Source organism: Phalaenopsis equestris, unplaced genomic scaffold (genome assembly GCF_001263595.1).
Source record: "Phalaenopsis equestris unplaced genomic scaffold, ASM126359v1 Scaffold212537, whole genome shotgun sequence".
Classification (NCBI taxonomy): domain Eukaryota; kingdom Viridiplantae; phylum Streptophyta; class Magnoliopsida; order Asparagales; family Orchidaceae; genus Phalaenopsis; species Phalaenopsis equestris.
This window is the reverse complement of record NW_018231459.1, coordinates 34,753-59,882: the sequence shown is the minus strand read 5'-3', so window position 1 is coordinate 59,882 and position 25,130 is coordinate 34,753. Positions and strand designations below refer to the sequence as shown.

The window sequence follows — 25,130 nt, the reverse complement described above, 5'->3', positions numbered from 1 at the left end:
GAAAGATTCCAAATTTACAGTGACGCGTCAATAAGAGGCTTGGGTTGCGTTCGAATGCAAAATCAAAAGGTGTTAGCCTATACATCTATACAGTTAAAGCCACATGAAAGGAACTATACAACGCACGATCTTAAGTTAGCTATAGTGGTATCTTATCTTAAAATTTGGCAACGTTATTTGTATGACGTGAAATGGGAAGTCTTCACTTATCATCAAAGTCTGGATACATTTTCACACAAAAATAGTTGAATTTGAGGCAGCGAAGATGGTTAGAGTTGATCAAAAAAGATCTGGATATACAGTATTGCCCAGGCCAAGCAAATGTAGATGTTGCGCATTAAACCATAAATTCACAGGTGGTGCAAGATGGAATCTTACTCAAAGGCCAGAGTTGATTAAGGAAATTGATGATTTACAGTTGGGAGTTAAAAGATAAGGTGACATGATGTAATTACATAAGTTGATAGTGAAACTTACTTTGATGAATAGAATCAAGACACTTCAGAAGGATAATAGTACTGAAACTCCTAAAGCAATCTCAATCATGAAAAAAGACCAATATGCTTTTTGATGAAGATGACATTATCCGAAATAAGCTGCAAATATGGGTATCTGCTGATTCTGATTTGAGACAAGAAAATCTACATTAATCTTATCATTCATGATACGCAATTCATCCAAATAGCAAAAAAAATGTACAAAGATTTGAAATTGGCATTCTGATGGAAAAGTCTGAAGAAGGATATTGTTAAGTACATATGTCAATATCAAGCATGTTAGATTGCAAAGGCTGAGCATCTGAGACCCAACAGATTGTTACAATCATTGTCAATACCTGAAAAGAAATAAGAAGAAATTGCTATAGATTTTGTTGTGGAATTTCATCTATCCAAACAAGGCAACGACAGTATTTGGGTTATTATTGACATGTTAACAAAGTCAGCTCACTTTTTGTCTATCAGACTAACAGATTCAATAGAAAAGTTGGCCACAATATATGTCAAAAAAATTGTTATATTACAAGGAATTCCACAAGTTATTGTTTCTGACGGAGATGAAAGATCACGTTCAGATTGTGGATAGGCTTTCAACAAGGTTTGGGTACACAATTATATTTCAACACTACATTTAATCCACAAACAATTTAGGTGTTGGAAGAACTGTTAAGGTTGTGTTTTCGACTTTAAAGGTAGTTGGGAAGATTACATTTCAATGATCGAATTTGCCTATCAACAATAACTATAAGTCTAGTATCAAAAAATGCTCCTTAAGCATTGTCTGGAAAAAAGTACAGAACTTCACTCAATTGGGTCGAAGTGGGAAAATGTCAAATGTTAGGCCCCAAGCTAGTTAATGAAGCTACTTAGAAAATCAGATTAATTACATAAATGCTTAATCTGATGATATGTAATTTACTTGATAGCTTCATTAACTAGCTTGGTACTTAACATTTTGGAAATTAATATTTTATGTCATTTTGGTACTTCATTTACTAAAATTTTGGTACTTCATTTACTTAAGATTACTTGGTAGCTGTCAGAGGAGCTAATTTTGTGTCGATAATGTTGTAATTGATTTTGCGAGCTTCTAAAAATATTTTAGCACGAAATCAGTGAAGTAAGATTTGTGATGATAGGATGGAGGAAAAGTGAAATGTGTGAATTTGGAAAAGCGAATTTATGTCGAAAAGCCCACTTGAGATATATTTTGACAAATAAAATACATTTTTGGGTTAATACATGTTATGAGCCAAATTTTATGAAACTCTATGTTACTACGAGCCTCGGGTTGTCTATACTAGGTGACGACCTCGAGGCGAGCATATAGGCACTCATCGTATGGCTACTCTGTCAAGCAAGGTGAAATAATTTTGTGCTAATTTAAGAAAAATAATTTTCTATAAGTTATCATATGATTTCTATTTTGACACAAATGCATTTAAAATTTTCTGCATATTATAAATGAATATCTGCAATTGAATGTATGAATTCACAATTACTTTTTTTATGATACATGTAATGATAAGATCATGTTATGTTACATATGACTATGTTTATAATAAGAATTCTTTGCAAATATTCATTTATTATATTTCATGCCTATGATACATGTAATGTCTTATAAATGCTTGACACATAAATGATGATTTAAATGTCACAAGTAATAGTAAGGGTAAACTATTACATGAGCGTTTGCAAATATTTTATGTAGAGGTGTAGTATTCCCGACTCCTGATATTTATATGGGAAAGAAATTCTAGAAACTGTCGAGTTTAGGCAGTAACAGAACATTAGGGAACCGTGAGTATCAAGGGGGTTATCGATAACTGGTATGTTGGGGGAAGCCCAGCCTTCATCTATAGTTATATGGACTTTAGGGCATGGTGACAATACATGATGAAATGACATGAAAATAGTTGAACTTTGTACTATAAACAAGTTATTATTATGACATGACATCTATGAAATATCATTTCAATAATAATATGCTATAAACATGTTTATGAACAAGTTTTTCATTATACTTATGGTTTCATACTTGCGACAAACATGTTACACTACAGTCTTGAGTTTCTTATACTACTTGTATCTGCTCTTTTTTCATGTTCTCTACTATGCTAGCATTTTATGATTTGTATGTAGACATGTATAATTTATAAGAGAATGCACGTTTCTTTTTTATGTATAAAATCATATGTTATCCCTGATTATTTCTCTGAGCTAGTTGCTCATTCTTCATTGTTGCCTTCCTTGAAATGTGTGCATTTTTCATTAAGTAAAAGATTAAAAAACAATAAAAAAATAGACTATCACGTCTGTGCAAAAGTGACCCTGTCCTCTCTGAGGAATCAGGAACAGAATCAAAATAAAAACATTGTAAGAGCCCTCCGGACACAAAAATGATTGTTGCCTTCTAGGTAGGGTCAACGAGCAGTGCGGCGAGTAGTCAAGTGTATTTTTATACAATTATTGCACGGTAGTTTTGGGAGCTTATACATATGCTTTGGGTACAAATTTTTACCATATTAGATTTGACAGCTTTGTATATTTTCTATATTTTGGATTAAATAATTTTTATGCTTTCGAGTATGTATATGAAATGTAATGTATTACGTATGTTGCGGCGATCTAGTTAGACTAATTCATCACCCGCTGGGGACGAGTGCTCGTGAAAGTTGGTCGGACTAAATTGTCAACATCTGCCATACTATAAATGACCCTACGAGGGGGTTAGTTAGGGTGTAACACTAAAGAGGTACGACAATTATGAATTTTTAAGGAAACTCTATTGATGACAAAAGTGACAGTAAGAATGACATCATTCCATAAACGTTTTGGAACATTAAACATAATGCAGAGAGTAATGTCGATAAAATATCGATTTTTTTTTTGTTGACTATCTCATTTAATTGAAGAGTGTCGATACAAGAGTTAGATGGAGTATCTCCTTATCAAGAATTCACCTAATATAAAGTTAAAAAAATCACGACCACTATCAGTCCAAAGGACTTGAATAAGAGTTTTGAATTGAGTCGAAATGAAAGTATAGAAGTTTTTTAAAGTGACAGCAGCTTCAGATTTATCTTATAAAATATAGACCCATATCATACGAATGTTGTCATCAATTAAATTAAGGAACTACCCATTTATTGGTGTAGCTAGGAGTGCGAGAGGGTCCGCATGAGTCACTGTGAATAAGAGAGGAATAAGCAGAAGGTGTGTAAATGTGAGAAGAATAAGGAACGAGGTGATGTTTAGCTAACTGACAGGTTTCACATTTGAAATAGAAGGATTTTATTAGTAAACATCAATGAATATAATTGTTTTAGATTTTGAAAACTAGGATGACCCAAAGTATAGTATAACAACATAATAAGGCATTCAGTGGACTGAGTTAATTTGCAACTACCGCGTGGAGTGTCGTTGTTCTCGATGTTTTTCCCTTGGAAGAAGTAGAGTCCACCAACCCTCTTGGCAGTTCCAATCATCTTCCCCGAACGATCCTGAACGACACAAACATCAAAGGAAAAAATGAGCAACGCAATCGATGTCATATGTTAGCTTACTGACAAATAAAAGGTTAAATTTCAGCAGAGGTATATGTAACATATATTCCAGAGTTAGACCTATTATTAAAATAACACCCTTTACGAGCAATAAAACTTTGGGGCCCATTTTAACAATATCTTTCCTTAAGCAAGGATAGTATGTTGAGAAGGCTTAAGAGATTCTGATAATGTGGTCCGTGACACCTGAATCAATGATCCATAGCCTAGAAGAAGCAAAAGAAGTGAGCATCATAGGATTGGTGTCTTGACGAATGTGGGAGGTCAACGGGCCAAATGAGAGTAGATTGGATCTAAGCAGCTTAATAAAGTGCTTCATTTGACTTCTAAGAGAATTGGAGGATTTTGGATTGTTCTGAGTAGAACCGATCGTGCTGTGTTGGATTCAGAAGCTGTAACGAAGCCCTTAGCAGTGGAAAATTTGGTCAAAGGTTTGGATACAGGTTTCCCGTAGAGCTTCCAACATTTATCGCTAGTGTGTTTGGATTTGTGACATTAATCACAAGTGAGGTGACCAGTCTAGGGTTGAGCACTATCAAAGACCAACGCAAATATTTCGACAGACAGAGTGGAAACACCAAGCATGACAAGTCTCCAACTCTCTTCGCGATGAATCTCAGTGAAAACAGCAAGAGTAGAAGGAAGAGGATCTTGGCAAAGGATGTGACCCCGGGCTTTGTCGAGATCTTTGTTGAGCTTGCGCCACAATTGGAACATGCAGTCCTTTCCTACAATTTTCTGGAAGAGAAATCAGTGGGAGATTCTCAAGTGTAGTAATAATACAGATCGCATTCCATTGATAATGCAACAAGATAATTATAATACTGGGTCATAGTCCTCAATCCTTAATTAGCCTCACCGAGCTATTTAGATACCTCATAGAGTTGATTGAAATTCCCAAAATTTGAGTCGGTATCACAAATTGTCGTCTATAGACCAATAACGGAAGGAACATGTATGATTGGCCAATCGAAATTTCTATGTAGTTGATAAACAACGACATGACCATGGAATTCTCCACTTCCCATGCTTCATATATTGGGTCAGCCTTTGGAGGTTCACAGATCACACCAGTGAGATGACTAAATTTCCCAGCCCTTAGATGAATAAAGACACAGATTAGAATCATTGGAGAAAGTTATTGTCATTTAGTTTATGGGTTGGAATCAAGAAGTTCATGTTGTTTTTCTGTCCTCCAGTCTGTAGAGGAACAGAGGTTGGAATTGATCCTCCGATAGAATTAAGAACATCTTCTGATGATGGCTTAGTGCTGGAGGAGTCTGTTGTGACTCTGATCGAGTCAAATGAGATTTTAAATTGTCAAGACATTGTAATGTTCTGGCTCTGGGAGGAATATGGCCTCTAGAAGGGTTCCCGCTGAACCTAGCCAGCTGGAAGAGGGTTCTAGAGGCTCTGACAAACTTAGAGGGGGTGGTCGGTTAGGCAAGGTTTCGGCGACTGGGAGGTGCCCCAAGTGATCAGAATAGAGGTTTTGGATGGTCATCGACCGACTGGGAGGTAATCTGTTGGCTAGGGAATCAAGGGCGGTAAGATCCAGGCAGCTATAGCAGATCCTGAAGTAGACGGACCGGCTGGTAGGTGATCTGGCGGCAGGGGAATCAAGGGCGGTCTGTTCTGAGCTGTAAGGCAAACCATGAAACAGATGGGCTGTTTTGGGAGGCACGACAGACCCTAAAGCAGACGGCGTCAAGCAGGTCTAGCCTGCTGAAGAGAAGGGACGGTGGAACCAGTAGGGGTTCCGGCAAAGAGAAGGGATTTGGACTTGCCAGCCGGGGACTAGGAGAGGTCCGACAGCAACTACGTTATAACCATGGCTCTGATATCATGTTAGAATAGAACCAGAGTAAATCTTATTGATGCCAAAAGGGATATAAATACCCATTGCAGGATATAATAAAAAGGAAAGAAACAAAAACAAGATATAGTTGAAAAGGTAAGGAATAATAAAGAGTCCAAGCAGATAACTCAGAAAAAACTGGAATTAATAATGGCCACAGCTAGTCATTAATAAATATTCTAATATATATAAATGCATCCTAATCCTTTGAACTTACAAGCAAAATTATTTTGGGTTTCTTACTCCCAACAACGTCAACATGAATCTCGATCAATCGAAAAAAGTTATGGAAATATTGGCTAAAGAACTACAAAAACTAATAGGATGAGTCGTAAGCCTTAATTGATTTATTTCAAGTTAGGAAATAAATGCTCAACTCTCTTCAAAAATTCATAATATTGTATAACAATTCTAGTGAAATACAGAATCTGTAATTGAGCATTCACTTAAAACACTTCTTTATTCATCACTCCTTCAATACTTAAGACTTAGAGACTACTTATTTCTATACCTAAGTATATGAGAAGTCCTTAGCTCCAATTAAATAAAAGAGAGAACAAAATAATGGAAAATTTCATAAGGAAGCAAAATCCTTCAAGGTGTCAAGTTAGGATACCCAATCATAGAGATATTGACTTTAAATGTTAGTCACCACCACCCAATGATGAATGAAAAAGTTAACTAGAATTTAGGATTGTTTTTATACATTTCTATTGATGATATTGCACTTTAATAAAGGTATTTTTGCGTTTTTCTTGTCAGTATAACAGTTAATTGAAGTGGGGAATGCAAGAGAGGACTTGGAGCTCATAGGAGAAAAGTGGTGCTGGCGCCTAAGATCCGAACCCTTGGGCGCCTACGCGCCAGTCCCAACATTCCAAACCCGAGCAATTGGCGCTTAAGCGCCAACCATTGGGAGCCAAGGCACTGCGATTACCAGCGCCTAGGCGACGCGATAGCAGTGTCGCGATACCAGCGCCTAGACTCCGGACCCCTGGGCACCTAGACACATGTTTAACCCTGAGCATACAGAGTCTGGTGTCTAAGAGCCAGCAACTGTTTTGGGCAGTTGTTACAGTTCAAGTGTCAAGTCGTGGGGAAATTGTGTTGAAGGTGGGATTCGTGGATGCTAAGTAAGAAAGCTTGTATTGCTACCTTGAAGAGAATTGATGAAAGTTTCATGGAGGATTGATATAGGATTGATGCTTTGTGAGGGATTGAGGAGAGATTGATTACTTAAGTTCTTGCTTTGGAGAACCATAATTCTTCTTCTAAGTGTTGAGGAGTGGTGTTCTACCAGGCAAGAGTAGGGAAATCAGGAAGAGTGCTGCTTGGAGTCAACTTTGGTCATTTTGAAGGAGGAATAGCTAAGTATCTTTGTCTATTGCTTTATGTATTTATGTTGTAACAAAGTTTTAGTGGATTTCTTTTGTGTTCAATGAATTTGTTTGTTGAAATCAGCATGCTTCTTTGGTAAACTTTTAACTCTTTTTTACGATGATTAGGAAGGATAAATAGAATGTGAAGCAGGAGGCTGGGACAGTGGCTAGGAAAGGGAAAACTGCAGTAAAACAGCAAGAACAGCTGCTCTGGGGCAGTTGGAAGGTTGTTGGCTTCCGGAAACAGCAAGAGGGAGGGTTGTTGGTTGATTCGGAAGAACATCAAGGATTGTAAAAAGGTGGCGGCTGGAAAGAGGAGAACTATAGGTAAGAATAGCAACGGCGGCTATCCTACGCAGCTGCAGCGAGAAAAGAGGTGTGGAAGCAAAGCGAGGGGGGGAGGAAAGGTTGAGGAAAAATACTCCCTCGGAAACAAACTACAGCTGGAGCATTGTCCCTTGGAAGAGGGTCACCACCTCATACGAGCTATAACTGGAGCACCGCCCGCCTTTGGATACAGCCCTAGAAGGGAAAAATCGGGACAGCGATGGTTGTCCTGAACAGAAGCACAACAAAAACTTACTCTAGACACACACAAACAACATATAAATATTATTAGGCAACTAAAGAGTGGCTCACTCCTTTGGGCGGCACTTTCAAAACTTAGGAACCAAATTGATCCCAAAGCTTTTGCGACAAGTGTTTCTTGTCGGTCCCCACACGTCAACTCGGTCCAGCGCATCCACGCCCTCATCCAACGCTTCTACACTCACATCATCAGCCTTACAAACTCTCAAAAAATTCATTTTATCCTCGAACTCAATAATTTTTTTTTTTTTAAGGTTTTATCTCCTTAAGAGAAGAATCCAACCAATTGGGCAGTCCATATTTCACGTAGATTTTTTTCTCTCCAAAAAGCTATGATAATAAGGGAAGCAATCTTCTCAACAAAGTCATTATTTAAAATCATGAAAACTCTCTCAGCTACTAATTTTCCAATTTTTTCACCTACAACTTCGGTTAAAATTTCATTTTTATTCTTCAAAGTTTTAATTACATTTGATTTCAAATGAAGCATATCATATAACTTCTTATGGCTCCTGGCAAGTAAAACACATGTATAAAAAATAATGAGCAGTCTTTACCGAAGTAAGGAATTAAAGGGAAAAAATTCAAAGCGAAGAAGGATGACAAGACAGAAAAGGGCACGAAACAAGTTTGTGTTACTCCATGGAGACTTAAAGTAATGGCGGAGGGAAATAGTGACCCACAACCTAAAAATACCTCCCCTTCTGGGAGCGTCCCGACATCCGATATGACATCAGCACAATGCTACCAGGAATCAAAAATTGGAGTCGACATGATAGAGGTTCTAAAGCCCACTATGATAAGGAGACCAAGCAATTGGGACCAATTGAGCATGTCCCACAAAGAGAAAAATCAATCCACCATAATTAGTGGTCGGCGGGGTCGTGTCTCCTTTGATGAACAAATGATGTCCACCATGATGTGAAACTGCAAGGGGATCGTAAATGGGCCACGTAGAATTTCTCAGACATCTTTTTTCGAAAATTGTTGTTTTTTTGGTTGGCCACCTTGAGACCAAGATGGAAGACATTAGTAGGAATGATGTAGATAAATTAATTGTAACCAACTGGGAATTTTTTCACCAGGGTGCTCGTGGCAAGTCTGGGGGCATTCTTCTTCTTTAAAGAAAAGAACCCATTTCTTTTTGGCTTATTAAGCCCATAGAATAACTCGTAGTGGGGCAAGAACAAATAGGTGGTAACGACGCCTGAAATGTTGTGGTGGACTACGCAAAGAAAGATTACCACATTTGGCACCAACTTTGGTAGTTGATTACACAACATTTCGAAGCCTTCGTCCCCACTATTATTAGAGGGTACTTCAACTGTACCTTGTATCAAGAGGACAAGGACGGCAAAAGATTTACTTATTCAGTCGGTGCAAGGAGATGGAGGAGTTCCTGCAAACCAACGATCACCATGACCTGAGTTTTGTTGGACCCCGATTCACTTGGTGTAATAACAAGTCAGGAACAACAAAATTTGGGTTCGTCTTGATCATTTCCTATTGAATTCGATGGCTCTCACTTGGATCCCGTTTACCAAAGCAAGGCATTTGCTTCGAGTGACATCCGATCACTCCCCCATCCTCATGCAAATGGATCATGACAATTCCATAGCTACCTCTTGATGGCTCAAATTTGAAGATACATCGCTTTCTTATCCCGCTGTCTAGAGGATTGTGTGGAAGAAATGGAAAAAGCCAAACTTTGGGGGTTCTGATGAAATACTCCATCGGAAGTGTACCCGTACTCTAAAGTCCCTTCATTATTAGAGCGGAAACAAATTCAAGGAGTTGGGGATGAGGCGCAATGAGTTGGATGTTGAAATTATGGACCTCCAAATTAAAGATGGCACTGAACATGGACTGTCCACGAGCAACGAGGAAGAGCTTCGATGTAAGGTTCTTGAACTCAACTCCACTCTTGCTCGGATTTCCTCTTGGTGGAGACAAAGGGCTAAGGTCCGATGACTTGAAGAAGGGGATGCCAATTCGCACTTTTACCATACAGTTGCCACCTCACTGCGACGAGGGAACTTCATCCATGGCATCCTTACAGAGGGAGGGGAACTAGCCGAGCAACCTGCAACCATACATTAATTTTTTTTGGAGTTCTTTCGCAAGAAATGGCAAGAGAATCCTATCAGTTGTTATGGTTGGCATTCTATGACCGAAAAGTCTATCGTTGAGACTAGGTTTCATCAAAGCCTGGAGGTTGATGTTACGATTGGAGAGGTTTCGGATGTTTGCTCTTTTTGGGGTTTTGTTGGAGGGGATGTCTTTAATACGATCTAGGAGTTCTTCTGTCGGGGTAAGATGCTTAATAGATGGAAAGAAGCTCTTATTGTTCTCATACCCATATGTGATGTGGCCAACTCCCCCCAATAAATTTCGGCCTATAAGCTTGTGCCATTCTATCTATAAAATTGTTGCAAAGGTCTTGGTGGGGCGTCTGAAAGGGGTCCTTCCACATATTATTTCTCTTGAGCGAGCTTCCTTCATCTAGGTCGATCCATTTCGGAGCAGTCTTTAAGCATAGAAAATGTGTAGTAAATTTAAAAAACTCGACATCTATGGCTGGTTTTATGGCTCTTAAAATAGACATGGAACAAGCATATGATAAGATGAGTTGGGAAACTCTTAGGTTGGTGCTTCAGGCCATGAATTTTCCTACCAACTTCTCTAATTGGGTGCTTCGGTGCATTGAACAGCCCAGATTTCGTATCTTGATCAATGGCCAACAAACCGAGTGGATTCAAGCTGAATGTCATTTCAGACAAGGTTGTTCCTTATCCCCATACCAATTTATCCTCTACTTGGAGCTTCTCTCTTGCCCTCCAACAACTAGGCAGCCACCTGGGTGTCACTATTGCTAAGGATGGGAGGAGCTTATGTCATTTATTGTATACAGATGACATCCTGTTGTTTGCCCGCGTCTTTATATCGATTGCAAGGAATTTGAATTGTATTTTATCTTTCGTGGACAGGCCAAAAAATCAACCAGTCCAAATCATCCATTTTATTTAGCCGGAAAATGAAGAATTGCAAAAGGTATAAGATTGCTAAAAAGCTTAACTTCCACAAGGTTGAGGAGGTTGAATATTTGGGAATTCAATTGGCTATGTGTATAATGGTCTTCTCGGCTTCTCTCTCTAGTTAACTTACACTCATAAGAACCTCGCTTCTTCCATCCTCCAATTTCCCGCTAAGACACTCGGAAGTTCCAATTAAAGTGAGAATGGACATTAAAAAAAGGTGCACAAATTTCTTATGGGACAGAACACAGAATACCTGTGGACTACATTATGTAAAATGGAGTGAGCTATGCAAGCCCACCCATGCTGGGGGTCTCAGGCTGCAGGAATTTCGAAGGTGGAGTGGGCCTTTTAAGGGCCAGATTAGCCTGGAATGTTATTAAGTCTCCAAATCCCTTGTTTAACGCATGTATTTCCAACAAATATGGTCATTTAATGGAGACACGTGCAAGTAAACGTGGAGATACTGCAACTTGGAAAATCCTCAAGGAGGGTGCACCGAACCACCAATGCATCAATAGGTGAAAAGTTGGAAATGGCAACCTGGCCTTGGTCCTTAACCATGCTTGGGTGTTCGACAGGTCTTTTAATAAATGGCCAACCATTATCAACTGCAGTAACCTTAACGGTATTAAGGTGGCAGACCTTAGGCAGCATGGCACCTGGAAGGTAGATCTGCTGCAGCTATCTTTTTGAAAAGAGCTTCAAAACAGAATTTTGGAAATTTCTTGCAGCAATGTGGACGAACAGGATGTCGTGGAGCTTAGCAATTGGAAATCTGGACGCACTATAACTTAATTGGCTTATATGGCACAATTTGATGAGGAGGCTGGAGATCTCAAGTGGCTTACTCGACCTAAACTCCACCCCTGTGAGAAGCTTTTCTGGTGACGCATGACTAACAATTTTATTCCCACTAATGTTTGGTTTTTCAAACATGGCATCAGGGAACGAGTAGAAAGCCCATGGGGCTGTAATCATCCCACAAGAAGTGCCAACTAGTTGAGGCGGGTTGCAGGACTTTGCAAAATTTGGCCGCGACCGTCCCTTCCTTCCAAACCTGGGAAGATATTGTGCAAGGCTTTCTTTGGTCCATGAAGGCAACATGGCTCAACTTCACATTTTTCTGTAATGTGATCCATCAATGCTGCCATGCTCGCAATGCCAAAAAGCACAGGAGACCTTATGGGATGCCCCCTGTTATTGTGGCTAATGTTTTTGGAGCCTTTTCGTTTGCTCATCTTTATCCAATACGGGAGCAATGGGACACTCACCGACCATCGCAGCTGTCTATGGTGAACTTTGACGGGGCTTCTCATCCTTCTTATATGGCTGGCTTGGGCGCGATTATTAGAGATGAAATGAGACATTGTATCAAGGCAGCATGAAAAAAGAAGCTACATTGGGACAGCACATTCATCAAAGATTGGCTAGAACCATGGATACATGAGATCTGCGGTATTATTATTGAAGGTGACAGCAAAAATATCATGAGATTTCTTCCGGACAGCCCTGACATCGCCTTCCTCTTAAAGTTTAGACAAATTTTATTTCTTTTCGCTCCTCGCTTTTGTAACAAGGCAGCTCATTTTTATGCATAGCTTGCTTTGTCTTATAGTTTTTCATTTCTTCCTGGATCAGTTCCAAGTGGCCTTATGGCTATCATTGACCAGGCCTCAGATCTTACACTTTTGAAGCCGACCGGATTTAGTTTTGTACATCTTTTTTGTATCCTTTTGATCTTTTAATGCAATATGCACATTCCACGGATAAAAACTAGTAATTGATATAAATTTCAAATACAAGAATATGGGAATGAAAAAGCAATAATAAATAGCGGTGTATGTGATTAAAAGACAATCTTATAATGCATATGAATGTGATTATTATATATTACTGAAGAGAACAATTAAGCTAAACTATGTAGATTCACTAGTGACGTCACATAAATGTGAATGAATTGATACTACGAGAGGAGTCATTTTTATAACTGTCATGAAATTAATAAAATAAAATACAAATCCCAACTTGCAGCAAATAAGGCATTCATACTTGCTAAAGAAGCTCAACAAGTTTACCATGCAACTTATTAATCTAAGCATGGGAAAGATTGTTGAATTGAGGGTAAGACCGTTGGCACAAGTAATATTCAAACACCCCCATAGTGATATTAAGAAAATTAAAGATGATAAATGTATTTATTAGGAAGTAGATATCAGCATTTTCATGTTTGCATATTAAGTAAACTTGATGATGAAAGAACTTTAGTGAAGAATAAACAATTAGAACTTATTTGAAAACCACCAGCAACTATTAGAAGAAGGTAAGGCTCATTTATTATAGATGATGATGACAAGGACGATGAAAATAATAATGATGATGACAATAGGTAAGGGAAAGAATCTAGCACATTCTTAGAAAAAAAAAAAGTTCCCTTGTATCATTTTCTTATGTCTTCTCTAGAATTTATAGCTCCATGGTATGTTCATAAAATGTTGGTATTTGTGGTAAAATAAGTTAATTCATTAAACACTATTGTTGCATTTTTTTAAGTAATCAGATTTCAATAATTACTGTGCTCCAATATTAATACTTAAAACTTGATTTTTTAAACCGGTGAAGGGTATGCATTTTGCATTAAAAAATCAAAAAGTTACAAAAAAAGAACTATAAAAACTACACAAAAGAGGCAGTGGGGTTGCCATCAGCCACCATTACACTCAAAAAGGCGGGGTCACTTACAATTTCTATTAACAAAAAGGAAAAGCACCTGTTTAAAGCTATTCAAGAAAGCAAAATCAAAATTCGAGTCCCATTGAAGCTTCCACCGTGAACCGTAAAGAACCATTTGCAATCGATATTTGTCTTTCCTATAGGTAGATCAACCAATTCTCACGTGCCATTTTTTTTCAAGAGCTTTCATTTATTCAAAAACTACCCACATCCACTTAGGGACTTATAGAGCATCCTGCACAAAACTTCAAAATTCGCATACATGACAATTGTGAGGCAAAAACACGAAAATTGGGTGCGAGGTTTGCATATGATAGTGGGATAATAGATGTTGGTTGCATGATTTTTCTCCAATGGGAATACTAGACTCATTAGACTTGGGATTCAAATTGGGCTTGGATTCAAGATCAGAAGACTCAGAACTTGGAGATGAAGGGGCCTAAACATGGGGTAAATGAGTGGTGATGATATTACCTGGCCAGTTTGTGGATTCTAGACAGTGCAAAGGATTCATAGATCCTTTCTTCTGAGTTGTCATCTACTACAAATAGACAAAATCAAATGATATCACCGACGTAGTTGTTTTCCCTGTTTCTTCTTTGTTATGAACATCATAAGATAACATTATATAAATTTCAATATCTAAAGGACTCGGTGCACTTGCTCCTAATAAGACTTGTTTGGGTTTTCAGGATGAACACTAAAGGCCAGTATTATACTTTTTTGGGAGCCTTTGGTTTGAAAAAAATCCTGAAACTCAGTGGATCAAACTTTGTTTGTTCTCTCATTTGAAGATGAGGTGAAAAAAAATTATTGAAGTTCAAAGAAGTTGATTTCTATATCCTAGATATAATCCTTTGAGGATGTGCACGAAAATAAACAAGAAGGTTTAGTCATAGATCATTCGATAAGCACCAAGAGAAAGCAACTAAAGATGAGCAAACTAAGGTAAAGAAGCAGAAGGATGTGATTATTAAGCATGATGAGATTCATTACAGTGGACTAGAAATAGTTTTTCATGGGCCAAAAGCAAAAAAAATGTTGATTAGCAAAGACAATCCATAATTATATAGGTGATTGAAAGTATAAATTATTGAACGTTCGGAAATCCAAAGGCCACCCATTCAGCAATTGTAAGTCTTAAAAAATGGAGTGCACAGTCAATGTTGTGGAGCTACATTCAACATAATCAGAGAAAGATGTAGTGGGTGTATTTTTAGGGATAACACCATCTTATTTATTCTAGTATTTATTTCTAATGTCTAGTAAAGTTTATTATTTATGATTTTAGTGTCGTTACACGTCACTAAGATTTTAGGCCAAGCATGCAACAATGGTAACTAACTTTGAGCACAACACTGCTTGAGTTAATAGCCGACCTAAATGTTCAGCTATATTTATGTAGTTACACATGATTGACAATTGAAACACACAAGTCGAAAAGGTTAATTAAAAAAGGCTCATTCAAATAGCCTTATGAAGAACGAGGGTGGCAGTGGTCGCTCCATCCCTTTCATCACTTACATTAACATTGGGAATGATGCTTTAATTATAAGTTCAATGGTAATAAATAATTAAGCATTCCTCATTGTTATAATTTACTTTATTTTCTAATGTGTTTGCAACATAGGGAATGACGCCGTTATAAATAAAGGTGCTTAAAAGGACACATGAATAAGGACATGAAACAGTTTATAAAAGCATGTTCACATCATATAATGATGTGTATATCTTCATATTGTACATCAAGAATACTAGCAATAAGACTAATAAAAGTAAATATAATATATTGTATTAAATTTCACATATGTACAAGACAATTAAATTGCCGCTCTTACTATGAAATATGAAGAACCAACTTGCTATGAGGCTGATGTTGATCATGATGAGTGGATAAGGTTTCAAAAACTAGAATAAGGGTCGGGTGCTTGGATACACACTCGATGACGCTCACTCTGATTTCAACAAGGCTATTCGTGATATGTGCATGGATGATTCTCTTGGGGTTCAACTTAAGTCGGGATAACCACAACAATGAAGGGAGATAGAGGAGAAGACAAAAACTATACAAATGTGTTTTGAATTCCATATCGAATCATTAGATGACAAAAAATGCAAAATAATGTAATGATAGTAGATGCAGAAAAGCTCCCCAAGGTTAATGAGGATGAAAATAAAGAGTGATCACCCCATTAAAATGAGAATGTATTTAGTTTAAATTTCAAGAATAACTTTTTTTATATTATAAAGTGTCTATGACAAGAACTAAAATGTTTATAATGACTGAACCTCTAAATTTAAAAATTATTAATATTACATTGTTAATAACTTTTAAATAATTTGTAATTATTGATATTGTGATTGTAACTCCTAACGGATTTGGAGTACTATAATCAATATTGTGTTCTGATGTCTCAACATTATTACGGTTGATATTACAATACATTTTATATGCAGGTATAAAAATTGGAAGCTTTGTTTTATTATCACTTTTCGGTTCATTTGACAAGGGGTTTACAATAATTTTGTGAAAGTTGCAAACGTTTGTAATGGAATCGTGGCAGATTTGTAAGATAAATGATTGATATTATAGCATTTGTAACAACAAAATGATGGATTTGCAATGGATTTTGCTGAATATAAGTTATCCCATAGACAAATGACATAATAGTTTGTCACAAAGCAATCTTAAATCACTGATGTCTCTCGTTTATCACAAAGTGGTTGCAACATTTTTAACAAATGTTTTCTTTTGTTACAAAATAAATTAAGAAGAATTGTTGTTGTAATGGACTGTTATTAAGAAATATGCCACAAATCATATTTGTGAAAAATTCAGGGTTTTTTTGTGATGGAAATTATCCCCCACAAATACACTAAAATGTTCTTGTGTATCTTAACAACAAAATAACTAGTAAAATACTAGTAAAATCTAAAAACTACCAAAAAAAAAAAAACTGAAGTAAAGGATAGCAAAGCATTGCTTAAATTATCCATTTGTTCGTTTCAATGTATATAACTTATGTTTGACAAGTATTGGCTTCCAATTTTTCATAGAGCATGAATTAATTGATTTATCATCAATTTTAGAAGAAAGCATATTACTTATCACCATTAAACAATTGGAATGCTGCAACTTTTACTTCTACTAGAAGAATAAGGCAAGATAGCATGTCAACATGAAAATACATAATAAACTAGTTTCAGAAGTCATTAATATTTTGTAAAATAAGGGACACTATAACTGGCTCCAATACAGGCATCGACGCATAGCCATTAGTAAAATGTTAGCACCATTCAGACAAACTGATCTCAATGAGTTGCCTTCCAATAGAGTGATCAGTACGACTAAATTTTGAACCATAATAACAAACTAAGAGGAATCTCCACTCATATGGTGAAATATTTCAAGCAATCCTAACCATATAAATAAATAATATCAACATAAATGAAGGAACCTAACTGATTGAGTTAAGAAAAAAAATAAGACACATAACATATGGAAATTTAGCATCATAGTAAAAATACCCGCCCAATACAATTTTAGGATGTAAGTCTGGGTTAGAAGGTTTTATGCCAACATTCAAACTCATTTTCCATAAAACAAAGCATCGGGCAATAACAATCTTTTTATAGGAAAATTTAGAAGGAATGCGATAACTATGGTCATACATAATCTTTTTTCAACATAACAGATGAGATTACACATTAGTGCAAATGAAAAGCAAATGTAGTGCATGGCCTTATACAAACAATACGCTGTTTCACTCACCTTGTACCGTAATCCAACTGTTATTTCCCATTCAAGGACAGATTTATTGTAGATTCGTACATTTGACAAGAGACAAGATTCCTGCAGATAAAAGGAGCAACAGAATAGTATAACAAATAAGAGTTTTATGAGAGATAAAAGACAGGAGAGATCAATTTAAGTAGAGGTATTTAATGGATCAGAAAGACAAGCAATTAGATAGCATTATGGGAGTTTCAATAACCACAGTAAAATTTTAATTGTATACCTCATTTCTATTAGAATGTGCTAAACAAAGATTTATTAAACTAGTATGACCAGCATTGTTGTTTCAATTGCAGAATCTTATTTCCAAGCGTGGAACCACAGTAGTGAGAAACATGTGCACAAACAAACTAAAGTCAACACCCTATTGGTAACTTGTATTACTATTCCTTCATATTGTACCCAAATGTGCCTAAAGTTTTTTCTTATGTGAACTGGCTTTATTTATATCAACATTGCACTAGCAAAGTAAGAACATTCACTCTTTCACAAGCAAGACATGCCTTAGGTTTGTGTTGGAAAAAATGAAGTGATTTTTGGTGGTGGAGGGGGGTTGGTGGTATAGAGAGTGAGGGAGAAAGTGTGTGTGTGTGTGTGTGTGTGTGTGTGTGTGTGTGTGTGTGTGTGTGTGTGTGTGTGTGTGAAGGAGACATAAAATTTAAATTGAGGGATTAGTGGCCTTAATCCAAGCAATTAAGATGTCTTGGGCATCTGATCTTCACGATATGCACCGAGTGGGGCGAGATCCAAGATGAGTCAGTTACCCAACAACAAACTTCTATAATACAGGTGAGTTGTTGTCAAGCATTATATCAACCGCTAAAAGAAATGGGGAAAGAAAATGACTAGAGGCCTGAGAAGTTAGCGGCCAAACAGAAAACAAAGTATCAAAAATGTGCAAAGATGGTTACTTGGACTAATTTGGACTCTTCCAAGACATAACAGTGAGATTACTGCTTCAAGACTGATTGAAAAGGAGAGAAAGATGAGAGAAACACCATAAACATAAAGAGAGAAGCTGCACTCACAACCCATCTCCCAATTAGCTAGGATAACTCTGCTTCCTTCAAAATCCTAATTTCTCGTCTCATTAGGCTTTGTTATCACTCTGATCACCCAGAGTAATTCCAATTACCAATATCTATCATGCGGATTTGAATCGCAATGGAATTCACAAATAAGCATACGACTTTCAGCGGCATTTCAACTAAGCAATTGTACCCAAATGTGCCTTCTCTTGTGAAATGGCTTCATTTATTGCAACATTGTAATACCTATGTAAGAATATTCACTCTCACACAAGGAAGATGCGAATTAGGTTTGTGTTGGGAAAAATGAAGTGATTTATGAGGGGAGGGGGTTGGTGGTAGAGAAGGGGAGAGAATGTGTTTGTGCAAGTGTGTGTGTGTGTGTGTGAAGGAGAAAGAAAATTTAAATTTAGGGATTTGTGGCCTTAATCCAAGCAATATACTAGCTAGGAAAGGATTCCTGGCAATCCGATCTTAGGCTGTTGTTTTTTTCAAGAAGTTGCTGTAAAGCTCTTCCTGGAGAAGCAGCTTTTCAGGAGCTGTTAGAAAGCTAATGATGAAGAAGCAGACGTCTGTTTGAGAAATCTATTGTGATATTGTTGTTTCTGTTGAGAAAGACTCTTTTGCTCTTATATATGTAATATATTGAAATAAGTGTCATTTTTAGATTATTCAAAATTAAATAACAAAGAGTTTGTACTGCTAAAAAAACTAACAATCTAGTCCAAAATATTCTATTACATAAAAAAAAATAATTAGCTAATTGGAGCAAATGACTACAATAACTAGAACAACAATGGTAATCAGCAAGCTCTGGATTCCCACATTCCTCTTCTTGCACTGAAGCTCTGTACTGATGTTGGTTGGCTTTCTCAAGCATGTAGGTAGAATCATCATCCAAGACCCTGAAATTGATATCATCTTGGGATGGATGTCTCTGTATAAAATTATGGAGCGTGATTGTTGCAACAACTATCTTGACCTATTTTTTGAAAGAATGCTTGTTATGCATATCCAAGAACTAATGTGAACCGTCAGAATACATGCAGGACAAGATACCATAACCAATTTTATGTTTCTATTGTACTAGCCAATTCGGATCCTCAAGGGAACAATTAGAGCTTAGTGAGATCTCTTAACCAAAGAAGATTTCATCCATAATCACCGTTTTCCCAAATTGAATACGCACTCAAACATTTTGGCTGGCATATCTAAGGGAAAACAACCTCGCCAATTTAAAATTGACAAGTGGTGATCGGTTGAACCTTTTGATAGTTATTTTCCATCATTGCTCTAAGTAACATTTGAATGTCATCTCCCATTTGATATCTTATCCGGCTTATATCCTCAGTGAAAACACATGCATTGTAGGCACACATAAATTTATGAAAGAAACAGATAAACAATGCTAAAATTTACAACATTCCATAGCTTCTATTATCTGATCAAGCAAACTTCAAATATACAGCAGAGCAAATGCATATCTATTCTTGATGTTGGTTGGCTTTCTCAAGCATAGGTATAATCATCATCCAAGACCCTGAAATTGATATCATCTTGGGATGGATGTCTCTGTATAAAATTATGGAGCGTGATTGTTGCAACAACTATCTTGACCTATTTTTTGAAAGAATGTTTGTTATGCATATCCAAGAACTAATGTGAACCGTCAGAATACATGTAGGATAAGATACCATAACCAATTTTATGTTTCTATTGTACTAGCCAATTCGGATCCTCAAGGGAACAATTAGAGTTCGGTGAGATCTCTTAACCAAAGAAGATTTCATCCATAATCATTGTTTTTCCAAATTGAATACGCACTCAAACATTTTGGCTGGCATATCTAAGGGAAAACAACCTCGCCAATTTAAAATTGACAAGTGGTGATCGGTTGAACCTTTTGATAGTTATTTTCCATCATTGCTCTAAGTAACATTTGAATGTCATCTCCCATTTGATATCTTATCCGGCTTATATCCTCAGTGAAAACACATGCATTGTAGGTACACATAAATTTATGAAAGAAACAGATAAACAATGCTAAAATTTACTACATTCCATAGTTTCTATTGTCTGATCAAGCAAACTTCAAATATACAGCAGAGCAAATGCATATAAATTCTTGAAAATCCCAACAGAATAAAACTGTTAAAAACGACAAAAAAAAAAACCCCAACACCCCCCCCCCCCCACCCAAAGATATCACTTCACACTAAAGAGAAGAAAAGAACAAGCAATTCGGCTAGCATAATTTGTTACAAAAACTTAAAATCAGTGCTCTCATATTTATCCAACCAAAATAAAACAACAAAGAAATCTGAAACAAATAAATGAGCATTGCTCATATATATTTCTTCTCATTGCAACTACTGATTGATCAGAACATGTTAGGATGTCGCTAACTTATCTATCATACAAAATGTACAGTAAAGCATATTAATTATATTTATAAAAATTTCAGCAGAAAAAAAAAAAACTACATAAAAAATAGTGTTCAACATTCTCTCTCAAAAATATTACTTCACAATGAGAAGAAGGTCAGAGCAAACAATTCGATCAGCATAATTTGTCAGAAAAACTTAAAATCGATGCTCATATAACTATCCAAACAAAATAAACCAACAAAAAAATCTGAAACAAACATATGAGCATTGTTCATATATAATTTATCACATTGCTTCTGTTGATTCATCAGAACAGATAAAGATATTGCTAACTTATCTATCATGCATAATTCAAATATACAACAAAATAAAGGCAATTCTATTCATAAAAGTCTCAAAATAAAAAACAGTGTTGAACATTCTGAGCAATTCAGCCAGCATAATTTCTCAGAAAAACTGAAAACAAGTGCTCATATAACTATCTAAATAAAATAAACCAACAAAGATATCTAAAACAAACAGATGAGCATTGTTCATATATTTTTCACCGCATTGCCTCGGTTGATTGATGAGAACAAGTAAGAATGTTACTAACTTATCTATCATGCAAACATTTCAAATGTGCGGCAAATCATTTACAAATCTATCAACAAGAGTGTTCAATAATCTGAACAATTCAAGCAACATAATTTGTCAGAAAAATTGAAAATCAGTACTCATATAATTGTTCAAACAAAATAAATCAACAAAGATATCTAAAACAGATGAGTATTGCTCATATATATTTCATCACATTGCTTTAATCGATTGATCGGGACAGGTAAGGATGTTGTTAACGTATCTATCACGCAGAACTCAAATGTGCAGCAAACTATATGCAATTCTATTTACAGAAGTCTCAGATAAAAAAAAGCAGTGTTCAGCATCCTCCCCCCAAGATATTACTCCACACTGAGCAGGAGGCAATAGCAAATAATTCGAGCAACATAATTTGTCAGAAAAACTAAAAACAAGTGCTCACATATCTATCTGAATAAAATAAACTAAAAAATAAATCTGAAACAAACAGATGAACAATGTTCATATATATTTCATCACATTACTTTTACTTATTGATCAAACAGATAAGGATTCTGCTTATTTATCTATCATATAAACTTCAATTTTGCAGCAAAACATATGCAATTTTACTTGTAAAAGTATCATTTAAAGTAAAGAAAAGAAGCAGTGTCCAACATTCTCCCCCCAAAATATTACTCTATACTGAGGAGAAGATCAAAAAAATTTATTCAGCATAATTTGTTAAAAAAACTGATAACTAATGCTCATATAACTATCCAAATAAAATAAACAAAGAAATATAAAATAAACAAGTGAGCATTGCTCATATATACAACAATTGTTTCTACTGATGGATCAGAACAGTAATGGTGTTGTTGACTAATCTATCTTACAAACCTTAACTTTACATCAAAACATATGCAATATACCTAGCACGCCAAAATTTTCATAGAGGAAACAAGAAACGTAGAGGTGTGCGGCGAATGAAGCTCAAAAAAAATCATAGAGGAGAAAACTTCATCGTAAGGTTGCAGCAAGTCACCAGCGCCAAACAAGGGCAGGGGAGGGGAGCATAACTAGGTTTCAACCCTAATGATACGGTTGAAAAAGGAGTGGCGAGGGTATATATGAGGATATGAAGTTGGATTAACAGAAATCCAACGGGGCAACGACGTCAAAGGCACTTCGCAACGGAGCTCCAGCAGCGAACCGCACCCTCCCCCTTGCATTTCCGCGTTCGACTCGATACGGCCTCTGACCGGCATAACGCTGGCAATAAAAGGAAAACCAAATGCCACTTCTACTTCTCCAAGACGTAAAAGCTGCAAAAAAAATCATAATAATGGGGTCCCAAATGGCCCTTAATCACATGCATAGGGTGGGATACGATCTAGGATGAGTCAGTACAACAACAAACTTTTAAAATACTTGTAGATTGTTGTTGCGCATTACAACAACCGCTAAAAGAAATGTGGCTTAGGAAAGAAGACGACTATAGGCCTGAGATGTTAGCATCCAAACAAAAAACGAGACAAGTATCAAAAACGTGGCAAAGATGGTTAGTTGGATTAATTCAAGCTCTCCTGAGACACAACAGAGAGATTACTCCTCACAGGGCTGATCGAAAAGGAGAGAATGATGCGAGAAACACTATACACCTAAAGAAAGAAGCTACACATACAACCCATCTCCTGATTAACTGGGATAGCTCTGCTTCCTTCAAAACACTAATTTCTCCTCATTAGGCTTTGCTATCACTCCAATCACCCAAAGAAATTCCAATAACCAATATATTCAATCAACTGGATTCGAACCGTAATGGAATTCACAAATAAGCATATGAATTTCAACGGCATTACAAATAAGCATATTGTACCCGAATCTCCCTAGGGTTTTGCTTATGTTAAATTACTTTATTTATAGCAGCATTGCAATAGCTAAGCAAGAACATTAACTAAGTCACAAGAAAGATATGCCTTGGGTTTGTGGTGGGAAAAATGAAGTCATTTCTGGGAGGGGGTGTTGGTGATAGCGAGGGAGAGACAAAAAATATAAATTAAGGGATTTGTGGCCTTAATCCAAGCAATAAACTAGGAAATGAGTCTTGGCAATCTGATTTTAATGATATGCAAAGGGTGCGACGGGATCTAGGGTGAGTCAGTTACCCAACAACAGACTTTATAGAGGGATTACTCCTCACAAGGTCGATCGTAAAGGAGAGAATGATGAGAGAAACACTATGATCTTAAAAAAAGAAGCTGCATTCACAACCCATCTCCCGATTGACTGGGATAACCCTGCTTCCTCTAAAACCCTAATTTCCCATATCATTAGGCATTGCTATCACTCCGATCCCTCAAAGTAATTCCAATTACCAATATCAAATCAGACGGATTCCAACTGAAATGGAATTCACAAATAAGCATATGACGTTCAATGGCAACACAAGCAGCCATTACATCCAGGTTTACTGTGCAGAGAAAGCAAATTCTAGCGCTTCGAATTCTGTCCCTCAAAAAATGCTCCGCGACACAGCAGTTGCTTAAATCTCCAACGCTATACAGAGGAAACACAAATAAATAAAATAACAAACGAGGAGGTGATCATACGTCAAGCTCGAGAAGAATCCATTCCTTAGTGTTAGTTCCCGTAGACCAATGCGTCCGTAAATCGGGGTCGAGGACGTTCGCGCCCTTCGCGGCCGGGGACTCCCTCGACATTGCCTTGACTTTGTAGGGCAGCAGCTTCACTCTGGGATCCAAATCCATTTCCATCTGGTTCCAATTCGATAAAGCACCCACGGAATGTAACCAAACTCCTCAGAATTAGCTAGGCTCTTCACTCCTTCCCCAAGTAAAAGCTTCGACCGACTGACCGATTGAATGCGCAACGCGAAAGGAGATGCATACAGCGACGGGGGAGCTACACAATACACATGGCCAAACAAACGAATAAATAAAAATAATTTAGAAATCATTCAATTTTATGTAATTATATATCTAGGGTACTTATTTTTATAAGTTTATTTCTAACATTTGCATCATAAATCTATACATGAAATGTTATGATTTATTTTTTTATTAAGTTATAGTGATATTTTTATGTGATATCAAAAATATAAGTGATATGTATTTAAATAAGAAAGATTAAGTGTTTGATATGTAAATACATATGAAATGTGTAGTATGTATGTGTTGAATCATGTTTGTCAATGAATCACTTCTCAAGAGTTAAAGTGTAAGATAAGAGAGAGAGAGAAGTGCACAATAATGAAAGTAAAATGTATTGTTCATTAGTCATTTTTCTCATAAAATGATCATCTATTTATAGTGGAGAGGATAAATATATGAAATTGCATGTTTAAGCCTGCTTTAATGGAGACTTTGCATAAGATTTTGGCAGTTCACCTGTATGGGTCTACGTATTGACTACCCTCTAACTTAGTCAACTGAGTTATGTGGGCTTTGGTTCAGTAAGTTCTACTCGTTTAACTATGTGGAGTCGAGGTAGCTAGTTGGCATTTTGGCACGCCTAAAAATGTGATACTTTTATATATATATATTTGATGCTCATTTTTAATGATATTGCACTTTGATGAAAGGTATTTTGTGTGTTTTTTGTTTCATGTACAAGAGATTGAGTTTTGGAGAAAATGAAGCAATTTGGAGTCAAATTGAGCAAGGTATAACACTTGAAGCG

The 25,130-nt window shown here is 36.6% G+C and overlaps 1 protein-coding gene across 5 annotated transcripts in view; it reads right to left on the bottom strand.

The window, feature by feature from the left end:
• Positions 1-24,343, bottom strand: part of LOC110036913 — a 116,523-nt gene extending 92,180 nt beyond the window's left edge. For 3 of the 5 annotated variants that reach the window (XM_020741466.1, XM_020741469.1, XM_020741467.1), the window contains exons 1-2: positions 24,041-24,343; positions 17,432-17,512 (exon numbers count right to left, since the gene is read on the bottom strand). In XM_020741466.1, the coding sequence (XP_020597125.1) occupies positions 17,432-17,512; positions 24,041-24,205 (246 nt within the window). In that variant the 5' untranslated portion in view covers positions 24,206-24,343. Of the gene's footprint in view, positions 1-3,909; positions 3,922-17,431; positions 17,513-24,040 lie in introns of those variants that run through there. The other 2 variants (XM_020741470.1, XM_020741471.1) reach the window with 2 other exon arrangements.
• Positions 24,344-25,130: the final 787 nt, after the last annotated feature.